The sequence below is a fragment of the Pseudorca crassidens genome, chromosome 3, assembly GCF_039906515.1.
Source record: "Pseudorca crassidens isolate mPseCra1 chromosome 3, mPseCra1.hap1, whole genome shotgun sequence".
In the NCBI taxonomy this organism is placed as follows: Eukaryota; Metazoa; Chordata; class Mammalia; order Artiodactyla; family Delphinidae; genus Pseudorca; species Pseudorca crassidens.
Window position 1 is genome coordinate 169,521,361 of NC_090298.1, and position 22,647 is coordinate 169,544,007.

Here is a 22,647-nt window from a genome sequence, read left to right on the forward strand (position 1 = left end):
GCAGGGCTCTGAGCAGCAGATCCCCTGATGGTGCGTTGCAAAGCGCGGTCGGCCCACGGCAGGAAAGGGGCACCCAGCATGGATAGTTGTATAACATCAGTAGGCTGTGGTCTGGGTGCCTCTGATGGGAAGGGAGGAGCTTCCGTGCAGTGCTAGAGGGTCTCCAGACCCCGAGGGGGGTGAGCCGGAGGCTCCCTGAAGGCCTCAGGGGACCAGTGAATAGCATTCATCCAGCCGTCATTTCCCCAGTCATGCCAGTTCTGTGGGCCCCACGTCAGGCCCTGGGAGATGGCGGTAGGAGGTGGATACGATGGTCTGTCCCGATAGGGGCAGGGGCGGGGCCCTCACCCATCCAGCCTTTCTGATGGAGACTTCTGGGTAGAAACCACGTTTCCCTTTGGACTCACACCTGCCCTTTCAGTATCCAAAGCACCTCTGTGCTGAGGGCAAATTCCCCAGAGTCTTCAGTGGGTAACATGAGCAGGTGTCTTTGTTTTGGAGATTACCTCTGCCCCCTGACCCGGGTTATCTTGCTCAGTGCAGCCTCGGCATCCTCAATCTGTCAGTTAAGGGCACAGGGAACCACACTTTGTGGTCATAAAGCACCTCCCAGTGTATCTGGCCCATGCAAGCACTTACAAATAGTGCTGTCTCTTTGTAGAGCCCCTGGGGCTGACGTGCTGTTATTAATGTTGTCTGTGGCAGGCAGGCCCCAGAGTGGCCCCCATGTAGCCCCGCCTCCTGCTCCCCACCCCCTGGAGAGCAGGCTGGCCTCGTGGCAGGTTCTGACCAACAGAACTCTGGGAAAGTGATGGAGTCGCTTCCGTGGTTAGGCTGCACAGCCTATGATTTCCATCTTGCCAGCTGACTCCCTTGCTGGCTTTGATGCAGTGAGCCGTCATGTTGGACAGGCCCACGTGGCAAGGAACAGCCAGCAAGCAGCGAAGCCCACCGACCACGTGAGGGGTCCTAACAGTGGGCCCCTCCCTAGTCGAGCCTTTGGATAAAACCCAGCCTGGACTGACAACCTGGATTGCAGCCTCCTGAGGGACCCTGAGCACAGGACCCAGGTAAGCCAATCAAGACTCCTGACCCACAACTGTGAGATGATAACGCGTATTGCTTTAAGGCACTAGGTTTGTGGTGCTTTGTTACACAGCAGTAGCTGAGTCATGCTGATGAAGGTGTGCTGCATCCACTTACAGGTTCACCGAGCAATTCAACTCTCGCTTCCCCTCTTTTGGTACCCTGTCCCTCTGCCACGCCCTCTGCCCCTTTTCTTTCAGGGGTGTGATTGGGGGGGCTGCATGTTAGCACCTTCTGCTCTGAGGAGAGAGGGCTCCCAGCAGGTCTGCAGAGCGAAGGCTCCCCACATCTCTTTTTTGTTTGTTTGTTTGTTTTTTAAATATTTATTTGGTTGCACCAGGTCTTAGTTGCAGCACGTGGGCTCAGTTGCAGCACACGGGCTCCTTAGTTGTGGCATGCGAACTCTTAGTTGCAGCATGCATGTGGGATCTAGTTCCCTGACCAGGGTTGAACCCGGGCCCCCTGGATTGGGAGGACGGAGTCCTATCCACTGCACCACCAGGGAAGTCCCCCCTGCATCTGGTTTTGCTCTTATGCAAAGTGGAAATGTCTTCTTGCCTGCTTCTTGAGACGGATGCTGGGGGAGCCGTGAACCCTGTCCCTGCAGCTGGCGAGAGTCAGGCTGGACCTGCCCCGAGGTTCGCTTAGGGTTTGGCTGCCATGTGCATGAAGCTCGTTGCAAGGAAGGTGTTGAAAGCCCGTGTTTATCTCAGAGCAAAGCTTGCGCAGAGGATGGCGCGTGAGGGAGGCTGAGCTATCACCGCCGGCTCCGCCCCGAAACTGCGGTGATACCCCTCCCTGCCTGCCGCACAGTGGTGGTGCTCCCCCGCCTGTCCCCCCCGCCCCCCCGAGACGCTATGAGGAGTAACCGGGAACCTGGAGAGCACTGTGGAAGCTGATCAGGTCAGAGGGATGAGACCTCAGACCAGCAGAGCTCGTGTCCCCGGGTAGGTCAAGTTCTCCAAGTGGACATTGTGACACCAGCTGCAGAGAGAGACAGCAGCGGGCACAGGGGTCACGATCGTGCCTCTAGACACACTCAGCCCTACACCCCCGCCGCTGGGGAGGGGAGAGGGTCTGGGAGGGCTCAGATTTTGGGCGGTCAGCAGAGTCCAAGCTTTATTAGATTGAAATCACAAGGGTCAGAGAAGGTCAACATCATTATCGCTTAGGTTCCAGCTTGATCTGGTGGCTGAGCTCTTGAGGGGGCTTAAATTTGGCAAAACAGGGACTTCCCTGGCGGTCCAGTGCTTAAGACTTCATGCTGTCAATGCAGGGGGCACGGGTTCCATCCCAGGTCGGGGAACTGAGATCCCCGCATGCCGCGGCAGGCAGTAAATAAATAAATTTGGCAGAACAGCTCAAGAAAGTGCTTCTGGCGAGTCTTTACAACTGATTTATTATCTTCGCTGTTGTTCCTTTTCTTGTCTGATAACAGTCTTTCATCCCTGCATTCTTTTGTTTCCTTAAGCTCACTAGTTATTAAGATCTGTTCAAGGACAAACACTGTGGCCAGGCTTAGATCCCAAAATGGCTTAGGCCAAAAAATGGCTTCTCTGATGTCAAGAAAGCCGCGTCTGATTCTGTTTCTCGGACCCGTACCATATCTGCTTACATCCCCTCCCTCAGGCCGGGGTGCATCACTGGTGAGGCAGCCTGGGGCTGTGGCAAAATGCCCTCCCGGGCTGGGCAGGGACAGACCTGCTGGTCATGGTTGGGCTGCTGAGCCAGAGGCTCTTGGGTCAGTGACTTGTATTTTTTTTTTTTTTGGCCGCACTGCATGGCATGCGAGATCTTAGTTCCTCGACCAGGGATCGAACCCGGGCCACAGCAGTGAAAGTGCCGAGTCCTAACCACTGGTCCACCCGAGGATTCCCAGTGACTTGTGTTTCAACTGCCTCCTTGTCACCAGTTAGAGAGGGTGGGAGTCCCACTGCGGGGAAAGGGGTGGCTGGATGCAGGACGTCTGACACGGACAGATGAGTAGATGGCTCTTTATTAGGCACAAGGACCGACAGCCCCGGGGAGAAGGACGCCGCAGGCCCTGCAGGGCACTTGGGGCGCAGTCAGGAGCAGAGTGTGCAGGCAGCCTTTAGTGACAAGAGGATGAGGTGGCCTCCAGTTCTGTGGGAGGATGTCGCTGACTTGCTTGAATCATTCTGCTGGCTGGCAGGGCAGTGACAGCAGGAGCCCAGCCGGTCCCTCGGTCCCTCGAGAAGGAGGGCCTTGGGCTCTCCGACGTCATCGGCGGCAGCTGTGGGGGACCCTCCGTGTTTTCCTAGCGTGTGAGATTCACCCTCAATCGAGGCCTTCACCACAGCTCACATTAGTCACGCGCCGTTTGCAAAATGAGTCAGACAGGCCTGGGTTCGGTGCAGCCCAGTTGGGCTCCTGGCTCTCGGCAGACACGGCACCTCTGTGTGTGCCAGCTTTGTCCTTGGGGACAGTGGTTTCTAAGGTGGCAGCGAGGGTTGGAGGCAAGGGTGTGTCAGGGTCTAGCACACTCTGGGCGCCCCCTCACTAAGCGTGTCTTGTTAGATTCGGGGGCTCGGGCGCAGGAGTCACCAGGCCATGCTCGGTCCCCTGCAGCGCTGCCCGCCTCTCGTAGGGCAGAGGGCTGTCCTCGCGCCACCTGTCCTGCCCAGGGGCTGCGCACCCACAGCTGCTGTGCTCCTGACCATATTTGGGCAAGAGGCGGTGGCCGCTATTAATAACCAGCGGGGCTGCCAGGGCACGGGGTGGTCTATAAAGCCAGACCCACCAGCCCTGAGAGGCTCCTTCAGCCCCCGAGACCTTTAGCCCCCCTGTTGTACAGAGAGAAAAAGAAAAGTAAGTACCGAAACCATCCCCTTGTCCCTCTGTCTGGCCCCACTCTGTGGCCTGAAAAGTGAGACACAGAACAGTGGTGAAAGACATACCCCATGCAAAGGACGTCTGAAACACAGCCTAGGGGGCACTTAACCGGCCCAGGTGGGAGGAGGGCAGTGAGGGGCGGGGAGGAGGAGGAGGGGGCTGGGACTTCTCCTCCCTGATTCTCCTTGTCCTGGAGGGGAGAGAGCCGGGGACCCCTGCCCTGGCCAGGTGACCCCAGGATGCATGTGTGTCTTGCAGTGATGGCCGTGGTGCCGGCTCCCCTCGGGGAGTGCGCGGCTTCCTCCCCCTGCCACCCCGACTCCCCCGGTGTCCCCCACCCCACCCCTCGGGGTTTTGCATTTTTGAGGGTCCCTGTATGGGAGGACTTCCAGACCCCTGCGGAAGTGAGCCCTGTTTGCATGATTGAAAGTTGCCTCTGCGCCCCCTCCCCTCCCGGGCTTGTTGAAGAGAAACTTAAAGGGAACGGGGAGGTGATGAGGACATTTCTTGGGTGCCCCAGGCTCCCTCCAGAATGTGCTGGGAGGACTTGGCGGGGGGGGCTCCTGAGTGGCAGCGGAGGGCATATGGCTGCCCCTGTCTGTGCCGGTCAGCCTGCTCCTCCCCCAGGCACCGGCTGGCCCCCTAGTCTGCCCCAGCGATGCCCCCTCGGGGGCCTGGCAGACGGCACCTGAGGTGGAGGCAGCCTTTGGAGGTGACCGCCCTGGCCCTGTTGGGACGTGGGTAGGGCAGGCAGAGTAACTGCTGATTAAGATGGCCCCTGAGTGCTACTTGACGTGAGTGGCAAGTGCTTGGGGTTGGGGGGGTCCTGAAATAGAATGAGGAAAGAAAAGCCCCGGGAGCCGGCTCTGCAGCCTTGCCCCACCGCCTGGAGCCTCTCCCTCCATCTTTCTCCCCCGATGGCTGTTAGGACATTTGGGGAAGGGCCCCAGGGCCGATCTCTGGTGGGGGGACTGTCCAGGGGCCCATGTGAGGACGCTTCGCATGGAAGGTCGCCTGTCTGTATGCAGTGAGCTGGGGTGGGGTAGGGTCTCCCTGGCAAGGCTTCCGAATTGGGGTGGCCTCAGAGGAGCCAGGTTCCAGCGAGAGGCCCGTGGGGTCCCGCCTACCTGCCTGGGCCCCCAGCAGTCCCGAGGCCACACCTCCTCCCCCACGGAGTGAGCTCCCTGGTGCGGGCAGGCCAGGCCCACTTCCCGGGGGTGGGGAATGACTTGGCCCAGCAAGGTGTCAGCCACAGGATGACTGGCACGTGAGTGTGTGTGTGTCACATGGGTTTGTGTCAGGGTCTGTCCAATCCTGGGCTCTCAGCCTTCTCTGCACATCGAGTCCCACTCGGGGCGCCTCCAGGGGCCGTTTTTTTTTTAAATTTGTTGTTTAATTTGTTTTTGTCTGCCTTAGGTCTTCATTGCTTCACGTGGGCTTTCTCTAGTTGTGGTGAGCGGAGGCTCCTCTTCGTTGTGGTGCGCGGGCTTCTCTTTGTGGTGACTTCTCTTGTTGCAGAGCACGGGCTCTAAGCACGCAGGCCTCAGTAGTTGTGGCACGAGGGCTCAATAGTTGTGGCTCACGGGCTTAGTTGCTCTGCAGCATGTGGGATCTTCCCGGACCAGGGCTCGAACCCGTGTCCCCTGCAAGATTCTTAACCACTGCGCCACCAGGGGAGTCCCAGGGTGATGGGGGTTTGAGCCAATTCTCTGCCCTTAGTCCAGGGTGTCTCCCCTCGGCACCGCTGACATTCGGGCTGGATTGTTCTTGGCTGTGGGCCTGTCCTGGGCGCTGCGGAGTGTGGAGCAGCATCCCTGGCCCCCACCCCCTTGATGCCAGGAGTCCCCCAGTGTGACAACCACAGTTGTCCCCAGACGTTGCCCAGTGTCCCCTGGGCGGGGGGCAGAGTCGCCCCCAGTTGAGAAGCACTGACCTGAGGTTGTTCTTAGCCTTCAGCGTTCCGGGAAGGTGGAGTGCTTATCCCTGGGCCTCCCCGGGATGATTTTAGGGGAGGGATGGGGGGCAGGCATTCTTAGTGTTTGTAGCGACGTGCTTTCAGGAAATTCAAGGTTTCCCATCCACAGCAAGGCCATGAAGTTTCCTCTTCCAACGAATTTAGTTAAAATCAATAAAATGAGCGAGACTCATAAAGAAAACTAATAAATACCATAGCAGTTATGGGGGAGTCTGCGGCCCCAGCCCTGTCACGAGGGTGGGAGGAGAACGAACGGCCTCAGAAGGAACCTCGGAGGGAGGCGCTGGGGGCATCGGGAGCTGGGGGGCCTCCACCGGGCCCGGGGTCGCAGGGGAGCCTGGTGGTGACTGGTCCTGCCGCCAGCCCAGGCAGGACAGTGGGCACAGCTGCGTCCCAGGCGCACCAGCCTGGCCTGGAACCCTGTTTCCTTCCTTTGTGGCCTGCAGCTAAGGGACTCCACCTCCGGGAGCCTCAGTTTCCTCATCTGCGGAAAAGGAGTAGGTTGTACTGGTCACAGGAGCATGGGAGACAATTCCCAGCCCCCATCCCGAACACCGGACAGGGGTCCAGCAGGTGTGAGTGCCCTCCCCGGGGTTGGGGGCCGGCCTGGAGTGGGGGGGCGGGCCTTGGGCTCCTTGTCCCAGTGAGTGGCAACACCTGCCACAAAACCCCAGCAGCAATGGGCATCCGAAGCCCAGGGGAGGACGCTGAGGCGCAGGTGGCACGTTACCTGCCCCGGGATCTCTCTCTAGGAAGGGGCTGAGGCGGCCAGCTTCTGGAGCCGCCCACTTACGCTCTAGGCTGCCCGGTCTTAGGGTGTCCCATCCTGGGGCCTGGGAAGACCGCCAGGCACTGACCTAGGGGGTGCTTGGTGGATGTGACAGGGGCACGTCAGGTTAGTCTTGGGGTTCTGTCTGGGGAGGGCAGGGGCTGCAGGAAACGCACAGGTTAGCCCAGCTGGAGTCCACACTGTGCCCAGAGCTGCCCAGCCAGGGGCAGGTGGGGCCGGATTCACTGGGCCCATCAGGTGGCTGTGGGAGGAGTGAGAGAATCTTCCCGGGATACGGGTACTGAAGGCGGATGGGGCGAGGGTGAGCCGCCTGGCACACCTCCTTGGCTGGAGACGGTCCTGGGTCAGCATTTGACAGACGTGTTCAGATCTCAGCTCCGCTGAGTGACCTTGGGCAGGTCCCTTTCCTCTCTGAGCCCTAGAAAGGCGGGTCATAGAATAATCCGACCACTCAAGGTGGTCAGCCCCGATCAGGGTGACAAACTGTCTCAGTTTGCCTGGGCCCGGCCTTTCCCAGGTTGGGGAACTTTCAGTGCTGAAACTGGGAAGGTGCTGTGCAATCAGGATGCGGTGGTCCCCCATCCCGCTACTGTTCTTATAGTGACCGAGGTGTCTGGTGGCCAGGCAGGGCTCTGGCTGCCCCGGAGCCACCTCTCCCGTGTCCCTATCCCATCCTGGACTATTTCGGGCCTGGTGACCAGAGGATCAGCCTCACCGTGCTCCGTGACTGTGACAAAGGGCAGGCCTTGGCAGGCTGTCCGAGGCTCCCTCCACGCCCTGCACCAGCTCCCACCTGCCCTCCAGGACACACAGTGGGCTCTTCCCGCCACCCTCCACCCCAGACCTTGCATACACTGCAGCCATCAGCAGACGCTGCAGGAAATGAGTGATTTCAGCCGTGCAGACATGAGGGTCTCTACCCCAGCCCCCCAGCTCAGCCGTGTAGCTTGAAAGCAGCCACAGCTGACACGTACTCAAGTAGGTGTGGCTGCCAGCCAAGACAACTTTATTTATAGATGCTGAAATTTGAATTCCATGTAACTTGCATCTGTCACGAAATTTAATTCTTCTTGTTATTTTTTCCCATGACCATTTAAAAATGTGAAGCCATTCTTAGCTCGAGGGCTATACCAAAACATGCAGTGGGCTGGATTTAGCCCATGGGCCATACTTTGCTGCCCCAAGTACTACACACCCAATAAACATTTGTTGAGTGAATAATGTTTAGTGCCCCGTTAAAGCAGGCACTAATTTATTAGCGTGACAGTTACGTGCTGTTAGCGAGTATATGGTCATTTGTACATTTTTTTTGTACATTTTTTATTAAAGTCACAAGTGTTGGAAATGCCACCAAATAAAATAAAAGTCACATTGGGTGATTTTTTTTGGGGGGGGGGCTTCGAGGCTTGTGGGATCTTAGTTCCCCAACCAGGGATTGAACCCAGGCCCTTGGCAGAGAAAGCGTTGAGTCCTTCTGGACTACCAGGGAATTCCCGGCCCAGAGGACTTTAAAAAACAGCTTTATTGGGCTTCCCTGGTGGCGCAGTGGTTGGGAGTCCGCCTGCCGATGCGGGGGACACGGGTTCGTGCCCCGGTCCGGGGGGATCCCGCATGCCGTGGAGCGGCTGGGCCCGTGGGCCATGGCCGCTGGGCCGGCATGTCCGGAGCCTGTGCTCCGCAACGTGAGAGGCCCACATAACGCAAAAAAAAAAAAAAAAAACAAAAAACAAAAAACAGCTTTATTGACATAGAATTAACATACCGTTCAATTTATCCATTTAATGTGTAAACTTCAGTTTTTGGGGTGTATTCACAGGGTTGTACAACCATCAACTACGATAAGCTTGAGAATATTTTGGGAATTCCCTGGCGGTCCAGTGGTTAGGTCTCTGCACTGTCTCTGCACTGTCACTGCCGAGGGGGCAGGTTCAACCCCTGGTCTGGGAACTAAGATCCCACAAGCCGCGTGGCATGGCCGAAAAAAGAAAAAAAAAACTTGAGAATGTTTTATCCCCACTAGGAGCCACCCCCCACCCCTCCCCAGCCCCTGGCAACCACGAGTCTGCTTTCTGTCTCTCTGGATTTGCAAGGTTCGTCCTCCCGAGGCCTCTTTTCCCCCCGGCTTACAGGTGGGCATCTTCTCCCTGTGTCCTCACATGGTCTTCCCTCGGTGTGTCCCAACTTCTTCTTATATGGACACCAGTCATACTGGATTAAGGCCCACCCTCATGACCCCACTTTAACTTAGTGACCTCCAAATGCAGTCATACTCTGAGGTCCTAAGGGTCAGGGGCTTCAACATACGAATTTAAGTGTACACAATTCAGCCCATAATAGTGTCGTTTGCTTTTTGGTTTTGTTTGTTTGAAGCAAGGAGAGTCTTAACAGATTCAAATCCTGCTCAAACATACCAGGACATGGTGTTCTGAGCCATAAGGTACACAGCTTGTAAATGGCCTGGGAGGGATGGGAACCCAGCCCCTCCTGACTCTCGGCCTGTGGGCACTTTCACCTCTGTTCTGCAGCCCCCAGCAGACTAGCAGATACGGTGACCAACCATCTCGGTTGGTTGGTTCTGAGGGATTTCTGGGGAAGCAGGACTTTCCATGCTAAATAAAGTAAAGGGATGGGAATTCCCTGGCAGTCCAGTGGTTAGGACTCCGCGCTTTCCCTGCCAAGGGCGCAGGTTCAAATTCCTGGTCGGGGAGCTAAGATACCGCAAGGCACGCAACGTATTAAAAAAAAAAAAAAGTAAAGGGAAAGTATTTGGAAAATAGGGACAGTTGGTCACCCTACTAGTGATCTGCACTGGGTCTTCAGGTTGGTGGGGAAGGGGCTGCATGAGGCCTTAGCTGAAGCTAGTGCCAGGGATGAGCCCCAGGCCCAGCGGGGCCTCCCGGCTCTGCTGCCGTCCGTCTGTCCATCTGCTTACCACTCTCTCCTTTGTGTTTTGCTCTGTGCTGTATTGTGAGGCCACAGGGGCAAAGGGCAGTGGTGATTGCACCGCTAGGTGATTTCTGTTGGCAGGAAGGCTGTGTTTAGAAGGGACAGCAGCTGAGTAGGAGGCTCCCCGCAGCTGGGGCACAGGAAGTGAGCAGTTTCCCAGGAGCCTGGGACCCCGAGTCCAGGGCAGGACAGGACGTGTAGCGCCGACCTGCTGCCCAGCCCGTTCTGTGGTGAAGGGCAGGGAGCCTTGGGGCACACGGAGACCCCACTCCATGGATGCCACTGCCGGAAGCTCAGAGGACAGTGGGAGTGTTGTGTGGCAAGTGGGGGGCAGGGCTCTGGACGCCCACACTCCTCGCCCCACAGCCTTCTTGCCACCGACAAACATGAAAGCACACGGAACCCTCACTGCCCCTGTGCCCTGATCCTCCCTCCCCGCATCCCTTCCTTTTCTTTTTATTGAGGTGAAATTTCCATAACATACAATTAATCATTTTAAGTGAACAATTCAGTGACAGTTGGTGCATTCACAACGTTGTGCAACCATCCATCACCTCTAATTCCAGAACATTCCATCACCCCAAAAAGAAACCTTGTCCCTATCATCAGTCACTCCCGCACCCTGCCTTCCCCCGAAGCCCAGCCCCTGGCAACCATGAGTCTACTTTCTATCTCTGTGGATTTGCCGGTTCTGGACATTTCATATACGTGGAATCAGACAGTATTTGTCCTTCTGTGTCTGGCTTATTTTACTGAGCATCATGTCCTCAAGGTTCATCCATGTTGTACTGAGTGTCAGACTTTCCTTCTTCCTAAGGCCGTGTGTGGATGGACCACGTTTTGTTTATCCATCCATCATTTGATGGACTTTTTAGGTTGCTCTCACCTTTTGGCTACTGTGAATAGTGCTACTTTGAATCATTCATGTACAAGTTTTTGTTTGAACACCTGTTTTCAATCCTTTTGGTTATCTTCTCTAGGAGTGGAATTGCTAATTGGTAATTGTTTTTTTTTTCCCCCATAATTTCCAAATGTTCAATGGCTTTGTCCAAAACTGTCTACACTTCAGGTTTTTCCTGCCCTTCTGGACTGAGTGGGGTGGGTGGCTACAGTTCCACGGCTGGCCCTGGGGTATCACCCTCAGGTCAAGGGGTACCCTGTCCTCCTCCTGTCTGCCCCTACTCCGTCCACCCTCCCCCTCCCCGCCCTGTCTTCAGGCTCCACGGGAGCCTTCCAAACTCCCTTGGGCAAAAAGAACAGGGTCTGAGGAGACCTGAGTTCAAATACCAGCTCCCAAGCCACTGACCATATCTGAGCCTCAGTTTTCCCATCTGTGAAATGGGTATATATGATAAACTGCCTCACCAACATTCTAGGGAAGGCTCAGGGAGATGTGGTTCCTGGGACAGGGAGTGTGTCCTTACGAGCATCCTGGGTCATGAGAAGTAGGGGTCAGCTCCAGTCACGGAGGAGGCGCCGGGGTGCAGTGACAGCGGGGCTCAGCTAAGAGTCAGGGGCACCCTCAGGCTTGGCTGACCTCCCAGCCCCTGCTCTGGGCCATGCTGCGCTGTTTTCTGAAAGCTGGCAGGAGATCTCCCTTTTGAGGAAGCTAGACCCAAAGACCCTCAAGCAGCCACCCAGGGTCACATTGCCATGGATCCAACGGGTGGAGACTGTAACTGCCCAGAGCCCTCGGTGTCGCCCCCCCCCCCGATGCCACCAATGCACCAAGGAGATGGGGCAGGAGGGTCCCTCTCAGCACGTCGAACACAACAGGCTGGACCCCAACGATTAAAAAACAGGATCAGGTTTAGTACGTAAGCCGCCATCGAGGTTACAGAAGCATCACGGGACAGAATGCCTGGGCCCTGAGATGCTGGGCTGTGAGTGGGGCCTCCACTCTCATATGTACAGACTTCCCCAAAGGGAAATGGTCACGCAGTGTCTGGCTGGGATGCCACCAGCCTGGCCGTACTGTGGCCGGAATTGTGTCTGGGTCCCTGCATTGGGGGCTGGGCCCCTCCTCTCCAGCCACACCTAGGAGCGGTTCAGAAGCGAGTTCTGAATGTCTTCCAGGACTTGGTGGAAGAGCTCCTCACGGGACTTCATGCCGTCCAGGTACACTGAAATCAGAAAGGCCACAGTCAGGGGCCCTGGGGGCCCAACCGTGGCCCGGGTCACTGGGGCTGCTGCCAGGAGGCGGGGGGCCAGCTCACAGAGGACTAGAGGACTGCAGGTCAGGAGGAAGCTGGCCTGCAGAGTCAGCCTGCGGGAACAGACCAGCCTCTGGGGCCCAAAGCGAGAGAGACTGGTGGTGAGACTTGAGGAGGGACTTTCAGGTTTCCCAAATGGTCCCAGTGGGGAGGAGCTGGCCTCATCTTACTCAGGGACTTACCCACTTCCACGCCATTGGCCTCCATCTCCCGCTTATACTTCTGGTACATAGGCCACACGTGGCCGTCGAAGAGGCCGGGGGGGTCGGGGACCATGTAGCGTCGAGTACTGGGGAGGGAGATGGGCAAGAATGAGCAACACCCATGTCGCCCAAGGGTGATGCCACAAGCAGAGCCTGGGGTGAGGGAACTAGGTCGGGGTGGCACCACTGAGAACGGGGACCCCACTGATTCAGGGGCCCCGTGCTGGGGCCTGGGTGCCCCAACTTCCAGCATTTTCCCCGGTGGGCCTGGGAGATGCCCAGGGTAGGGCATGGGTGGGCCACGCTCTCCAGGCCGCAGGCTATGGGCCTCTGGAACCCAGCACTGACCACCCAGGTGCCTGCTGCCCGTCAGCCTGCAGCTTCAGGGTGGCCATGTCCAGCAGGCATTACCCAGTTTCCTGGTCCCACCTGGGAATGCAGACAGGGCCCCCAAGCTCACCTTCTCCTCCACTTGCACTCTTCGTACGGGACGGTCAGGAAGTACCGTCGGCTATACAAGTCCACCAGGGGCCTGGCAGGGGTAGGGGACCCGGTCAGCGCCCGTGGGTCAAAGTACACAACCCCCCATGGCCTTGGCCTCCAGGGACATTCCTGGGTGATGAGGACTGGTTGTGGGGGGGGCGGTTTGTCTGGGCTGATTCGGTTAGGGATGAGTGAGGGGACCAGCAGCGGCCAGCCTCCTACTATGCCCGCATTAGCCCCCCACCCTGAGGATGGAATCCTCCCTCTCTCCCAATTTGGATGGGCCCAAAGAGGTACGATGTCCTGCCCAGGGTCACCCAGCAAGGTTGTCTGTCAAAATAGAGACTTGGTGACCTGGGAGGGCCCAGATTGTCCGGGGCCCAGACCTGGAGATGCTCACTTGTAGCTGTAGAGAAGGAAGCCTTCCAGGATGAGGATGTGGGTGTCTGAGGCGTCTAGCTGGACACTGACCCCGTGGGCACGGGCGAACTTCTGGGGGCTGCTCATCCAGGCCTGCACGGTGCTCAGCATGGCCTCCATGTCCAGGGACTCCAGCACTGGGGGCGGGAAAGCGAGTGTTGGTGGGGTGGGGGCCGTGGGGCAGTGAGGGCAGGGGGCGCGGGGCTGCCGTCCGTCCTTACCGTCCCACTGTTTGAAGCCGTCCTCCCCAACTGCTATTTGGTCTTGGGGCTGAAACAGAGGAGCCCAAGCCGCGGGCTCAGTGCCCGCCTTCCCACCTTACCCCACCCTGGGGTGACAGCGCCTGGAGAGCCCCCAGTGAGGGTCTGGGTGCCCCTGCCTGCCTCGGCCCCCTGCAGCTGATAGTCATAGGCTTCGAGGTCCCAGGCGGGGGTGGGGGCCCCAGGCTGGCATTCAGAACCCCTCCCCAACCTTGTGACTGTTGGGACCAGGGGCGGGGTGATTTTGCGTCTATGATCTAGTTACCCCCTCACCCTCCACAAAGCATCAAGGGCGGGCTCAGAGCCCATTTTGCAGATGGGAAAGTGGAGTTGCAGAGGATAAAGGGTACCACCCAGGTGGCACGCACCCTCTGGGAACTGCAGTTTCCCCATCTGTCCCATGGGGAACGGGTGTGCCGTGAGAACGTGCCAGGCACGCAGTAGGTGCTCAGTAACCGAGATCGCCGGTCCCTCGATCTCCCGACTCGGGTTAGCCCAGGGTGCCCCGGGAGGGGTCTGCTCCCCTGAGTCTCCTCGGGGCTGCCACCCCCCGTCCCCAGCCAGGGCAGCTACCTTGAAGAAGTCATCCTGGTGGATCACACAGCAGTTGGGCAGTGACTTAAGGAGGCTGTTGGTCAGTGTGGTCTTGCCGCCGTTGGTCATGCTGTGGAGAGAGCATACACGTGAGGCTGCCTGGGTCCCCTCTCTGGACCTCTCTGGGTCTGAGGGGCCCCCAGGATCAGACTCAAATCTAAAACACAGGCCTGTAGGGACTTTCCTGGTGGTCCAGTGGTTAGGACGCTGCGCTTCCACTGCAGGGGGCGTGATTCGATCCCTGGTTGGGAACTAAGATCCCGCAAGCCAAGCTGCGTGGCCAAAAACAAAACAAAGCAAAACAAACACAGGCCTGTAAAACAGTAGAGCTAAGAGGGTATTTCTATTCATGTTAGGTCAGAGGAGGCTTTCTAATCAGCCGATCTGGACTGCCTGGCCCACTACTGCCCACTGCCCGCTGGGGCCAGGCACAGGCCTGTGCTCACCTGCCTGACGAAACAGAGAAAGGGGGCAGAGGGTATGAAAACAAACAACCAAAAAAGTGAACACAGCCTTGGCTGGGGTCATGGAAGCACTGTTTTCTGTGTTCAGACTCGTCCAGTGTTACTGCAAACCCAGGAGGTGGTGCCCGGAGCTCGAGGAAACTGAGGCCCACGTGTGACTTAGCCTCAGCAGGGCTTTAAAAAAAGCCAAATTGTTAAAGCAAGTGCAAACTGGGGGAGAAAAAGATATTTGTGATAGGAAAACCGGCAGTTCACTGCAAAACCGGGAAGAGATAATCACCTTATGACAAAGGGAAAGGATTATTAAAAAAAGTAATGGGCAAAGCCGGGTGACCACCTCATCCTGGTGTGCCCGGGATGTCTCTGGTTTTAGTGCTCAAAGTCACAAATCCTGGGGACCCTTCAGTCCCAGGAAGAGCAGGACGGATGGTCACCCTAAGGACTCTGGACTGGGGCCGCTGAAGGACAGAGAAGGCTGGCTGTCAGGCCTTTCTGGGAATGAGTGTCCCCTTGACCTGGTTGTCCCTCTCCTAGGAATCAGGGGTGGAAAGCTGGGTGTGGAAGGGGGGGGACCTGCAGCCGTTTAAAAGGGCCAATGGGAAAGGTGACCCCCATACATTAAGGGGAGCAGGTTAGAACATGCCTGATGTTAATTTGACTTGCTGCTGAAAGACACACGGTGCTCTCAGGGCCGGCTACAGAACGTGCAGAAATGGAGGGCCCTGGTCTCTATTAGGAATTTAAAGAGGGTGATGGAGCATTAAACCAAGAGGGGGAGGACCCAGGGCGACCTCCCGGGTGGGAGCGCCAAGCCAGCCCTGCTTATGCTAAATGCTTCTCGAGCATCATCTTAAAAAGGCCTGGTTACTGGTCATAAATCTCCGGGAAGGCAAGGCCCCTGCCTGGGGTCAGCAGAAGTGGCTGCAAAGGCAGGTGCCACACAGCCAGGGGAGTGCCATTCTGGGGACCCCGCAGCACCTGCCCACGTGCCTCCCTGGGGTCGGAGTTTCCCCACCTTCCTCCCCTTCGCCCCCCACCCCCCCGCGCGCCTTAAGGAAGGTCGGCCTGGGCTTTATAAAGTCTTCTATTCCCCCCCTGAATCTAGTCAGGGGTGCGGCATGGGGAAGTGACTTACATTTGGAATTTTTTAATTGGGCCCCGCACCCGGCCCTGTGCCGAACAGAGGGCAGAGACCCCTCCCCGCACTCCGACCTTGGGCATCGGGTCCCTGCGACACCAGTCGCCAGGCAGCCCTCCATTCATTCCCCGGCCTCCTGCCCAGGCCACCTCGGCCCGCAGAGGAGAGCACCCGGCCGGCCTCTCCCGAGAGCTCGGCGCCTTTGCCCCCGCGGGGCGGTCCGCCCGGGGCCCTGGACGCTCACCCTCCGATGCCCACAATGTACTTCATCTCCGCGCGGAGGGGCGGCGGGGACCGCTGTTGGCAGGCCAACTCCCGACTCCCTGGTACCCGGCTGGGCCCGACCCCGCAGTGCGTCCCGGCTTCATTGAGAAAACCCTGCGCCTTTATAGGCTGGAGCAGCCCGGAGGCCGCCCCCAGGGAGGCGGCCCACGGCCTATGGGGAGCGCGGCCGGCGGCGCGATGAAGTGTTGGGCGGGGAGCGCTGGGGACGCCGCACCTGTTCCCACTGGATGGAAATAGCTCCACGCTGTCTTTTGCCTAAATTAGTCACGGGTCGGCCGGGCAGGGGGGTGCGGGTGGAAGTCACCCCGCTGCCTCTTCCCCCCTCCTCCCCCCCTGCCCCCTCCTAGCCAGACTGCCCACGGGGCAGATAACCAGCCACACCTCCTCCCTCCCTAAAAATATCCAGCCCGGTGTGTACCCTCGCCTGACCCTGACATTAAGGCCGGTTCTGGGGGCTGAAAAAAGGAACTCACCCCCCCTTCCCCGTCTCCAGCGACAGCAGCGGGCCAGTCCCAGAGGTACCACACGACAGGGGACTTCCTTTTCCAAGGGGGTTGATGCCAAGATGAACTTAAGCTTTGTTCTCGTGACCCTGGCCGCCAGGAAATCTCAGCGTGACACCAGTGGCTGTTCAGCGGGCGCCCACGTGAGGGCTAGCGTCACTGCGTTTGGCTTCAGGCCTCTCAGCAGCTAGGGGGTGGGGTAGGCAGGGCCCTGCTGATCCCCGCCCCCTTACTGACCGGATGGGACCACATGCCCCACCCCGCCTCCCCACCAGAGGAGACCTTTTGGTTTCAGGACCCCTTTTCCACTCTTGAAAAGGACTGAGGCCCCGGGGAGCTTTTCTTTAAATAGATTATCGTCATGGATAATATTTACCACGTTATACATTAAAACTGAGAAAAATTAAAGGTTTGTTAACTTTAAAAAATGACAACCAGTGTCTTCCCTCGTGGTCCAGTGGGTAAGACTCCACATTCCCAATGCAGGGGGCCTGGGTTCCATCCCTGGTGGGGGAACTAGATCCCGCATGCTGCAACTAAGAGTTCACATGCTGCAACTAAAAAAAAAAAGGACAACTGATCACTACATGGTCACATAAACATAATACATATATTTTTAATTTATTTATGTTCGGCTGTGTTGCGTCTTCGTTGCTGCACACGGGCTTTCTCTAGTTGCACGGAGCGGGGGCTACTCTTTGTTGCAGTGCACGTGCTTCTTATTGCGGTGGCTTCTCTTGTTGTAGAGCATGGGCTGTAGGCGCGCAGACTTCAGTAGTTGTGGCACAAGGGCTCAGTAGTTGTGGCGCACGGGCTTAGTTGCTCCACGGCGTGTGGGATCTTCACGGACCAGGGATCGAACCTGTGTCCCCTGCATTGGCAGGCGGATTCTTAACCACTGTGCCACCAGGGAAGCCCCAAATATAATATTTTTAATGAAAAATAATAACATTTTTTTAAAATAAAAAAAAGGGAGTGGGCTTGATCAAATTAAAAATGTCTTGTGCATTGAACGACGTTATTAAGGAAGTGAAAAGACAAAGCAGGGTGTGGGAGAAAATTTTTACAAGTCATATATTGATATATGGTAAGGGGTTACTCGCCAGAATATATAAAGAACTCTTACAAGTCAACAACAAAAAGACAAACGACCCAATTTAAAAATGGGCAAAGAATCTGAATCGACATTTCTCCAAAGAAGATATACTCATGGCCAACAAACACATGAAAAGATGCTCAGCATCACTGATTATCAGGGAAATGCAAATCAAAACCACAGTGAGAGAACACTCACGCCTACTAGGGTAGCCATAGTCAAAGAGATGGACGATAAAGAGTGTTGGTGAGAATGGGGAGATACGGCGACCCTGTGTGTTGCTGGTGGGGATGGAAAATGGGACAGTCGCTGTGGAAAACAGTTGGCGGTTTTATGACCCAATTTCACTTCAAAGTGTCTACCCAAGAGAAATGAAAACATATGTGCCCACAGAAGCTTGTACGTGAATGTTTACAGCAGCATAATTCACAGGCGCCAAAAGGTAGAAACAACTCAAGTGTCCATCCACAGATGATGGATACACAAACTGTGTTCCATCCGCACATGGAATATTATTCAGCCATGAAAAGGGTGAAGCACTGACAGTCGCTGCAACATGGATGGACCTTGAGAACACGATGCTCAGTGAGAGAAGCCAGACACAGAAGGACACACAGTGTGTGGATCCATTGACGGGAAACGTTCAGAACAGGCAGATCCACAGACACAGAGAGTGGGTTCCTGGTTGTCAGGGGCTGGGAGTGGGAAAATAGGGAGTGATTACTTATATGGTGTTCTTCTGGGGTGATGAGAATGTTCTGGAATTAGAGGTGATGGTTGCACAGCATTGTGAACGCACTAAATATCACTGAATCGTATACTTTACAATAATGGCTAGTTGTGTATTATGTGAATTTCACCTCAATTAACAACAAAAAAAACTGAGAACCTTTCCAGCTACAATCACAGGGAAGGGACATGTAGCTACAGCAGAAGGTTCAGAAAGATACCCTGCTGCTGCCCGTGAGGATGGAGGATGGGGCTGTGAGCCAAGGATGCGGCACCTCTAGAAGCTGGAAAAGGCGGGAACTGATGCTCCCGTGCAGCCTCTGGAAGGAACCAGCCCTGCCCACATCTTTTTTTTTTTTTTTTTTTTTTTTTTTTTTTTGCGGTACGCGGGCCTCTCACTGTTGTGGCGTCTCCCGTTGCGGAGCACAGGCTCCGGACGCGCAGGCCCAGCAGCCATGGCTCATGGGTCCAGCTGCTCCGCGGCATGTGGGATCCTCCCGGACCGGGGCACAAACCCGTGTCCCCTGCATCGGCAGGCGGACTCTCAACCACTGCGCCACCAGGGAAGCCCACCTGCCCACATCTTGATCTTAGCCCCGTGAGACCCGTGTCAGACTCCTCACCTCCAGAACTGTCAGAGAATAAATTCATCTTGTTGAAATTTAAAAAAAATTTTTAGGTAAAAGAGTGATATTCTACATTTTTGCAAGTCTCTTTAATATCTGGTTTAGAAGGATTCTCACATCTGCTTGTCATTCAGCCCACTTCCATAGTTGTCTTGGTTGATATATAGGAAGAAAACCCAGCTTCACACAGAGAGAGGAGGATTTTTAGCCTTTTTAGGACATCATGGGTAGTCTTCTTTGTCCTACACCCGAACTGGACAGGTAGAGGTTTATGAAGGTGGCCTGTTCTCTTTCATTCTCTGCTCCATTAAAGGCCATTCGTCTATCTTTGCACTTTGTTTTATTTTATTTTAATTTTAATTTTTGGCCACACCGTGCGGCATGTGGAATCTTAGTTCCCCGACCAGGGATCCAACCCGTGCTCCCCTGCATTGGGAGCACAGAGTCTTAACCATTGGTCCGCCAGGGAAGTCCCTGTCTTTGCACTTTGAATGGATCTTTTGCTCATGTGTGATTTTGACCTTGAAGACCCCCTGAAAGGGTCTCAGCAACCACCACCCTCACCCAAACTGGACACACTTTAAGAAGCCCTGGTTAAGAATCCTGCATGTGAATCTTGGTTCTGCCACTTGCCACCTGGGGGAGCTCGGGCCCCACCCTTGCATCTCTGTGCCTCACCTGTTCTTATCTTTATAAAGGGAGGCTGCTGGCCCCAACCAAGGGAGGGAGGCTCTCTTTGGCTTTGGGCTTCCACCTCCAGGGGTCTTTATGAAGGGAGGATGCCCTGCCCTACCCATCACTTACCTGTCCCTCAGCACCCAGAGCTGCTGCCACAGGGCCTTTGTACATGCTGTTCTCTCTTCCAGGAACCCCTCTCCTCTTACCCAATCGTCCTCCCCTGGGCTAACTTTGACTAAGCCATTCTGTGTCACCTTGGACATCAGTCCCCTCCTCCAGGAAGCCTTTCTGGATCCCCATTCCCTCCCTCCACACTGTGAGTTCCCTCCGGGGCAGGCAGGGCCAGATGTGTCTTGTTCTCTGATGTGTCCCGGGTGCCTAACAAGGGTGAGTCCACAAAAGGCAGAGGCTCCCTAAATGGTAGCACAGGGAATGAATGAAACAGGGAGGGGCAGGAGATCTTTGAATCCAGCTGCCAGGTGAAACACGAGGGTGTTTCAGCAAGAATCTGCTAAGTCAGTATAGCCAGAATCCCCCCCTTACCCCTCACATCTCCTCCTAGTGATTCTCTGTCCACCGACCCCACCGGCTCCTTCGCTGTGAACCTGCTTGCCTGTGCTGTTAGGAGTGGAGCCATTGCAGTAGCTCCTGAGTACAATCCGGTTTTACAGATTGAACTGTCTGGCACTGGTTTTTCTTTAAACCAACTACCTCTGTATGATGGCCAGAGGGAGGAGCTTTGTAAAAACCCAGACCAGGGGCTGTCTTTCCTCTGTTTCAACTCTCCTTTGCCACATGCCTCCCCATTCTTATTTGCATTTAAAAGAAGCACAGGGACTTCCCTGGTGGTCCAGTGGTTAAGACTCCACGCTTTCAATGCAGGGGGCCCCCCCGCGTTCAATCCCTGGTCAGGGAACTAGATCCTGCATGCTGCAACTAAAGAAAAAGATCCTGCGTGCCACAACTAAAAATAAATAAAGAAAAGAAAAGAAAAGAAAAGAAAAGAAGCCCACTGTCCTCATGCCCAGGCCCTGCCCTGTCTGGACCGCCATGACTTCCCTTACCCACCCCCCCCCGCCCCGATTCCACCGGCAGGACCCGCTGTGGCCAAGATAGCTGCTGAGGACCAACCAGCGGTGGAGACAGAAAATGATGGACCTTGTTGATAACTGGTTAATGGACTCACCTAGTGGCCTCAGGCAGGACTCACCTGGCACAGAAGTCAGGAGAGGTCACTGGGAGCAGTGACCCTCACTTCAAAGGTGGCCACCAGGGGCAGAGTGAGCAAATGGCCAAGACAGGGGTCTTGTCCACTGGCTCCCACCCCCTTCTCCCCCGTCCAGCCCCTTCTGGGTCTCAGTTGCCTCTCTTGGCAACTCAGCGTGGCCGGACCTGTGCCACTGAGCTCCATCAGCTGCCCCGTAGGCAGGGGAAAGCCAGCTCTGGGTGTGACCTCCGGCTCAGTTTCAGTGGCAAGAATTTCCTGGGAGCCCCCTTGTGGGGCATGTGGCCCAAGCCATGGGTGATGGTGACATGCCCAGATAGAGGCCCTGGCAGGGCACTGCTGGGAGGCCTCCTGGTCGGCTCACCCTGGCACATGGGCTCCCAGTGCAGACCTGCTGATCCTCAAACAGCCCACTGGTCCAAGGTTATTAAAAGTGACCATCCTGGGCTTCCCTGGTGGTGCAGTGGTTGAGGGTCCGCCTACCGATGCAGGGGACACGGGTTCGTGCCCCGGTCCGGGAAGATCCCACATGCTGCGGAGCAGCTGGGCCCGTGAGCCATGGCCGCTGAGCCTGCGCGTCTGGAGCCTGTGCTCCGCAACGGGAGAGGCCACAGCAGGGAGAGGCCTGCGTACTGCAAAAAAAAAAAAAAAAAAAGTGACCATCCTGTCCCATAGTATGAAACGTCCAGAACAGGCAAATCCACAGAGACAGAGAGTGGATTCTTGGTTGTCAGGGGCTAGGGGAGGGGTGGGGGGGGTGATTGCTAATGGGGATGGGGTCTCCTTTTGTGGGGATGGAAAAGCTCTGGACCGGAGGTAATGGCTGCACAACATTGTGAATGTGCTGAATGCCACTAATAGTAAAAATCTCCCCCCAGTGCCCACCCTGCACTCCCGCCGCCCTTCATTTTCCTGCTTCTGGTTCACCCAGCTCTGTCTGGCCTCCAGGACTTTGCCCTTGCCGAGCCCTCCGCCGGGGACACCTCTCCGCCCGCCCGTTGGCCTAGCTAACTGCTACTTCTCTCTCTGGTCTCCAGTCACCGAGGACCCTCCCTCCAGGGACCCTTCCTGGACTTTCCTCCTGGTCCCCAGTGAGGCCCTGATTCCCTGTGTCAAACTCCCCCACTGGGCTGGGAGCAACATAAGGGGTGCTTGGGCCCTGTGGGATCCCCAGTGCTCAGCAAATGGATGAACGAATGGATGAATGAGGTTCGCAAGACCCTCCTTAGGATAATCAGAGACTTGGTGGGGTGGGAAAGAGGGGCGGGTCCATCCCCTCCAAAGAGGGCATCCCCTGATCCCAGAGCCAGCTCTGCCATCTTCAACACCCCTTCCTTGCCGCCTTCGTGCCAGCTCGCCCCCTCTGCTTGAGGCCCCCTCCCAGCCCCCGTGAAGCGACCTTCTCTGTGAAGGGCACCTCACTGGACATCAGAGGGGCAGGATGGCAGAGGCAGGTGGGCTGGCACCTGCCAGCTCCCGCCATCAACCTGATGGTGACTTTGTGTGGACCTCACGCCTGTCCTGGCATCCCTGCCACCAGCAGGTCCCAAAATCCTGGGCGGGGACAACGGGAGGACTCCTCTTGTACCTGACATGGGAGGGTCCACTCTGACCCTTTGAGGGGCACAGCCCCCAATGTCCTGCAGCTGGCAGAGGGTTGTGGGTCTCCAGCCGAGCAATGGGGTGGCCAGGGGTGGCACAGAATCAGACCTCAGACCAATCACTCAGGGTCCGGCTGACCCCAGGTGAGCCACATACCCTCTCTCTGCCTCAGACCCCCCTCTCAGTAACATGGGGCCTGTGCTAGGTTGGACTCAGACTATTATTATTACTGCTACTGTTATTATTATTGTGATATTATGATTTATAATAAGAAACATAGTTGGACTTAGTTCCCAGTTCCCGGCACACAGCCCCTAAAACCCTTGTAATTTCCTACATCAGAAGAGGGAACATCTTTTCTTATAATATATACATTTTTTTTGGAAATTTCTTTTCTTTGTCACACTGCACAGCATGTGGAACTTCCCCGACCAGGGATCTAACCCGTGCCCCCTGCCGTGGAAGTGTGGAGTTCTAA

General features: G+C 56.3%; 2 protein-coding genes across 12 annotated transcripts in view; one reads left to right on the plus strand and one right to left on the minus strand.

Annotated features, from left to right (window-relative positions):
• Positions 1 to 72: 72 nt before the first annotated feature.
• The window catches only part of ZFR2 (zinc finger RNA binding protein 2), a 108,802-nt gene continuing 86,227 nt past the window's right edge, over positions 73 to 22,647 (plus strand). For 5 of the 9 annotated variants that reach the window (XM_067734205.1, XM_067734203.1, XM_067734207.1 and 2 more), the window contains exon 1: positions 3,358 to 3,915. The gene's annotated coding sequence lies outside the window, so the exon portion shown is untranslated. Of the gene's footprint in view, positions 1,071 to 3,357; positions 3,916 to 5,355; positions 5,392 to 22,647 lie in introns of those variants that run through there. The other 4 variants (XM_067734204.1, XM_067734210.1, XM_067734209.1 and 1 more) reach the window with 2 other exon arrangements.
• NMRK2 (nicotinamide riboside kinase 2) lies at positions 11,442 to 16,347 on the minus strand. Of its 3 annotated transcripts, none has more exons than XM_067734229.1 (7): positions 16,184 to 16,347; positions 13,803 to 13,893; positions 13,191 to 13,239; positions 12,950 to 13,106; positions 12,527 to 12,598; positions 12,046 to 12,152; positions 11,442 to 11,773 (listed from the first exon to the last, which is right to left on the minus strand). In XM_067734229.1, exons 2-7 carry the CDS (start codon positions 13,890 to 13,892, stop codon positions 11,688 to 11,690), a joined length of 561 nt encoding a protein of 186 aa, XP_067590330.1. In that variant the 5' UTR covers position 13,893; positions 16,184 to 16,347; the 3' UTR covers positions 11,442 to 11,687. The 3 variants fall into 3 exon arrangements, with proteins under 3 accessions (XP_067590330.1, XP_067590329.1, XP_067590327.1); XM_067734228.1 differs by lacking the exon at positions 16,184 to 16,347 and adding an exon at positions 15,691 to 15,858; XM_067734226.1 differs by lacking the exon at positions 16,184 to 16,347 and adding an exon at positions 15,670 to 15,855.

What these genes read in the sequence shown, in the direction of transcription:
- NMRK2 (XM_067734226.1), bottom strand. Translation starts at nt 15,695, where the DNA reads ATGAAGTACATTGTGGGCATCGGAGG. An exon ending in TACATTGTGGGCATCGGAGG is followed by an intron (nt 13,894 to 15,669) that starts GTGAGCGTCCAG and finishes CTCTCTCCACAG; the next exon opens with CATGACCAACGGCGGCAAGA. An exon ending in TTCCTTCTCTACAGCTACAA is followed by an intron (nt 12,599 to 12,949) that starts GTGAGCATCTCC and finishes TACCCCTGCCAG; the next exon opens with GCCCCTGGTGGACTTGTATA.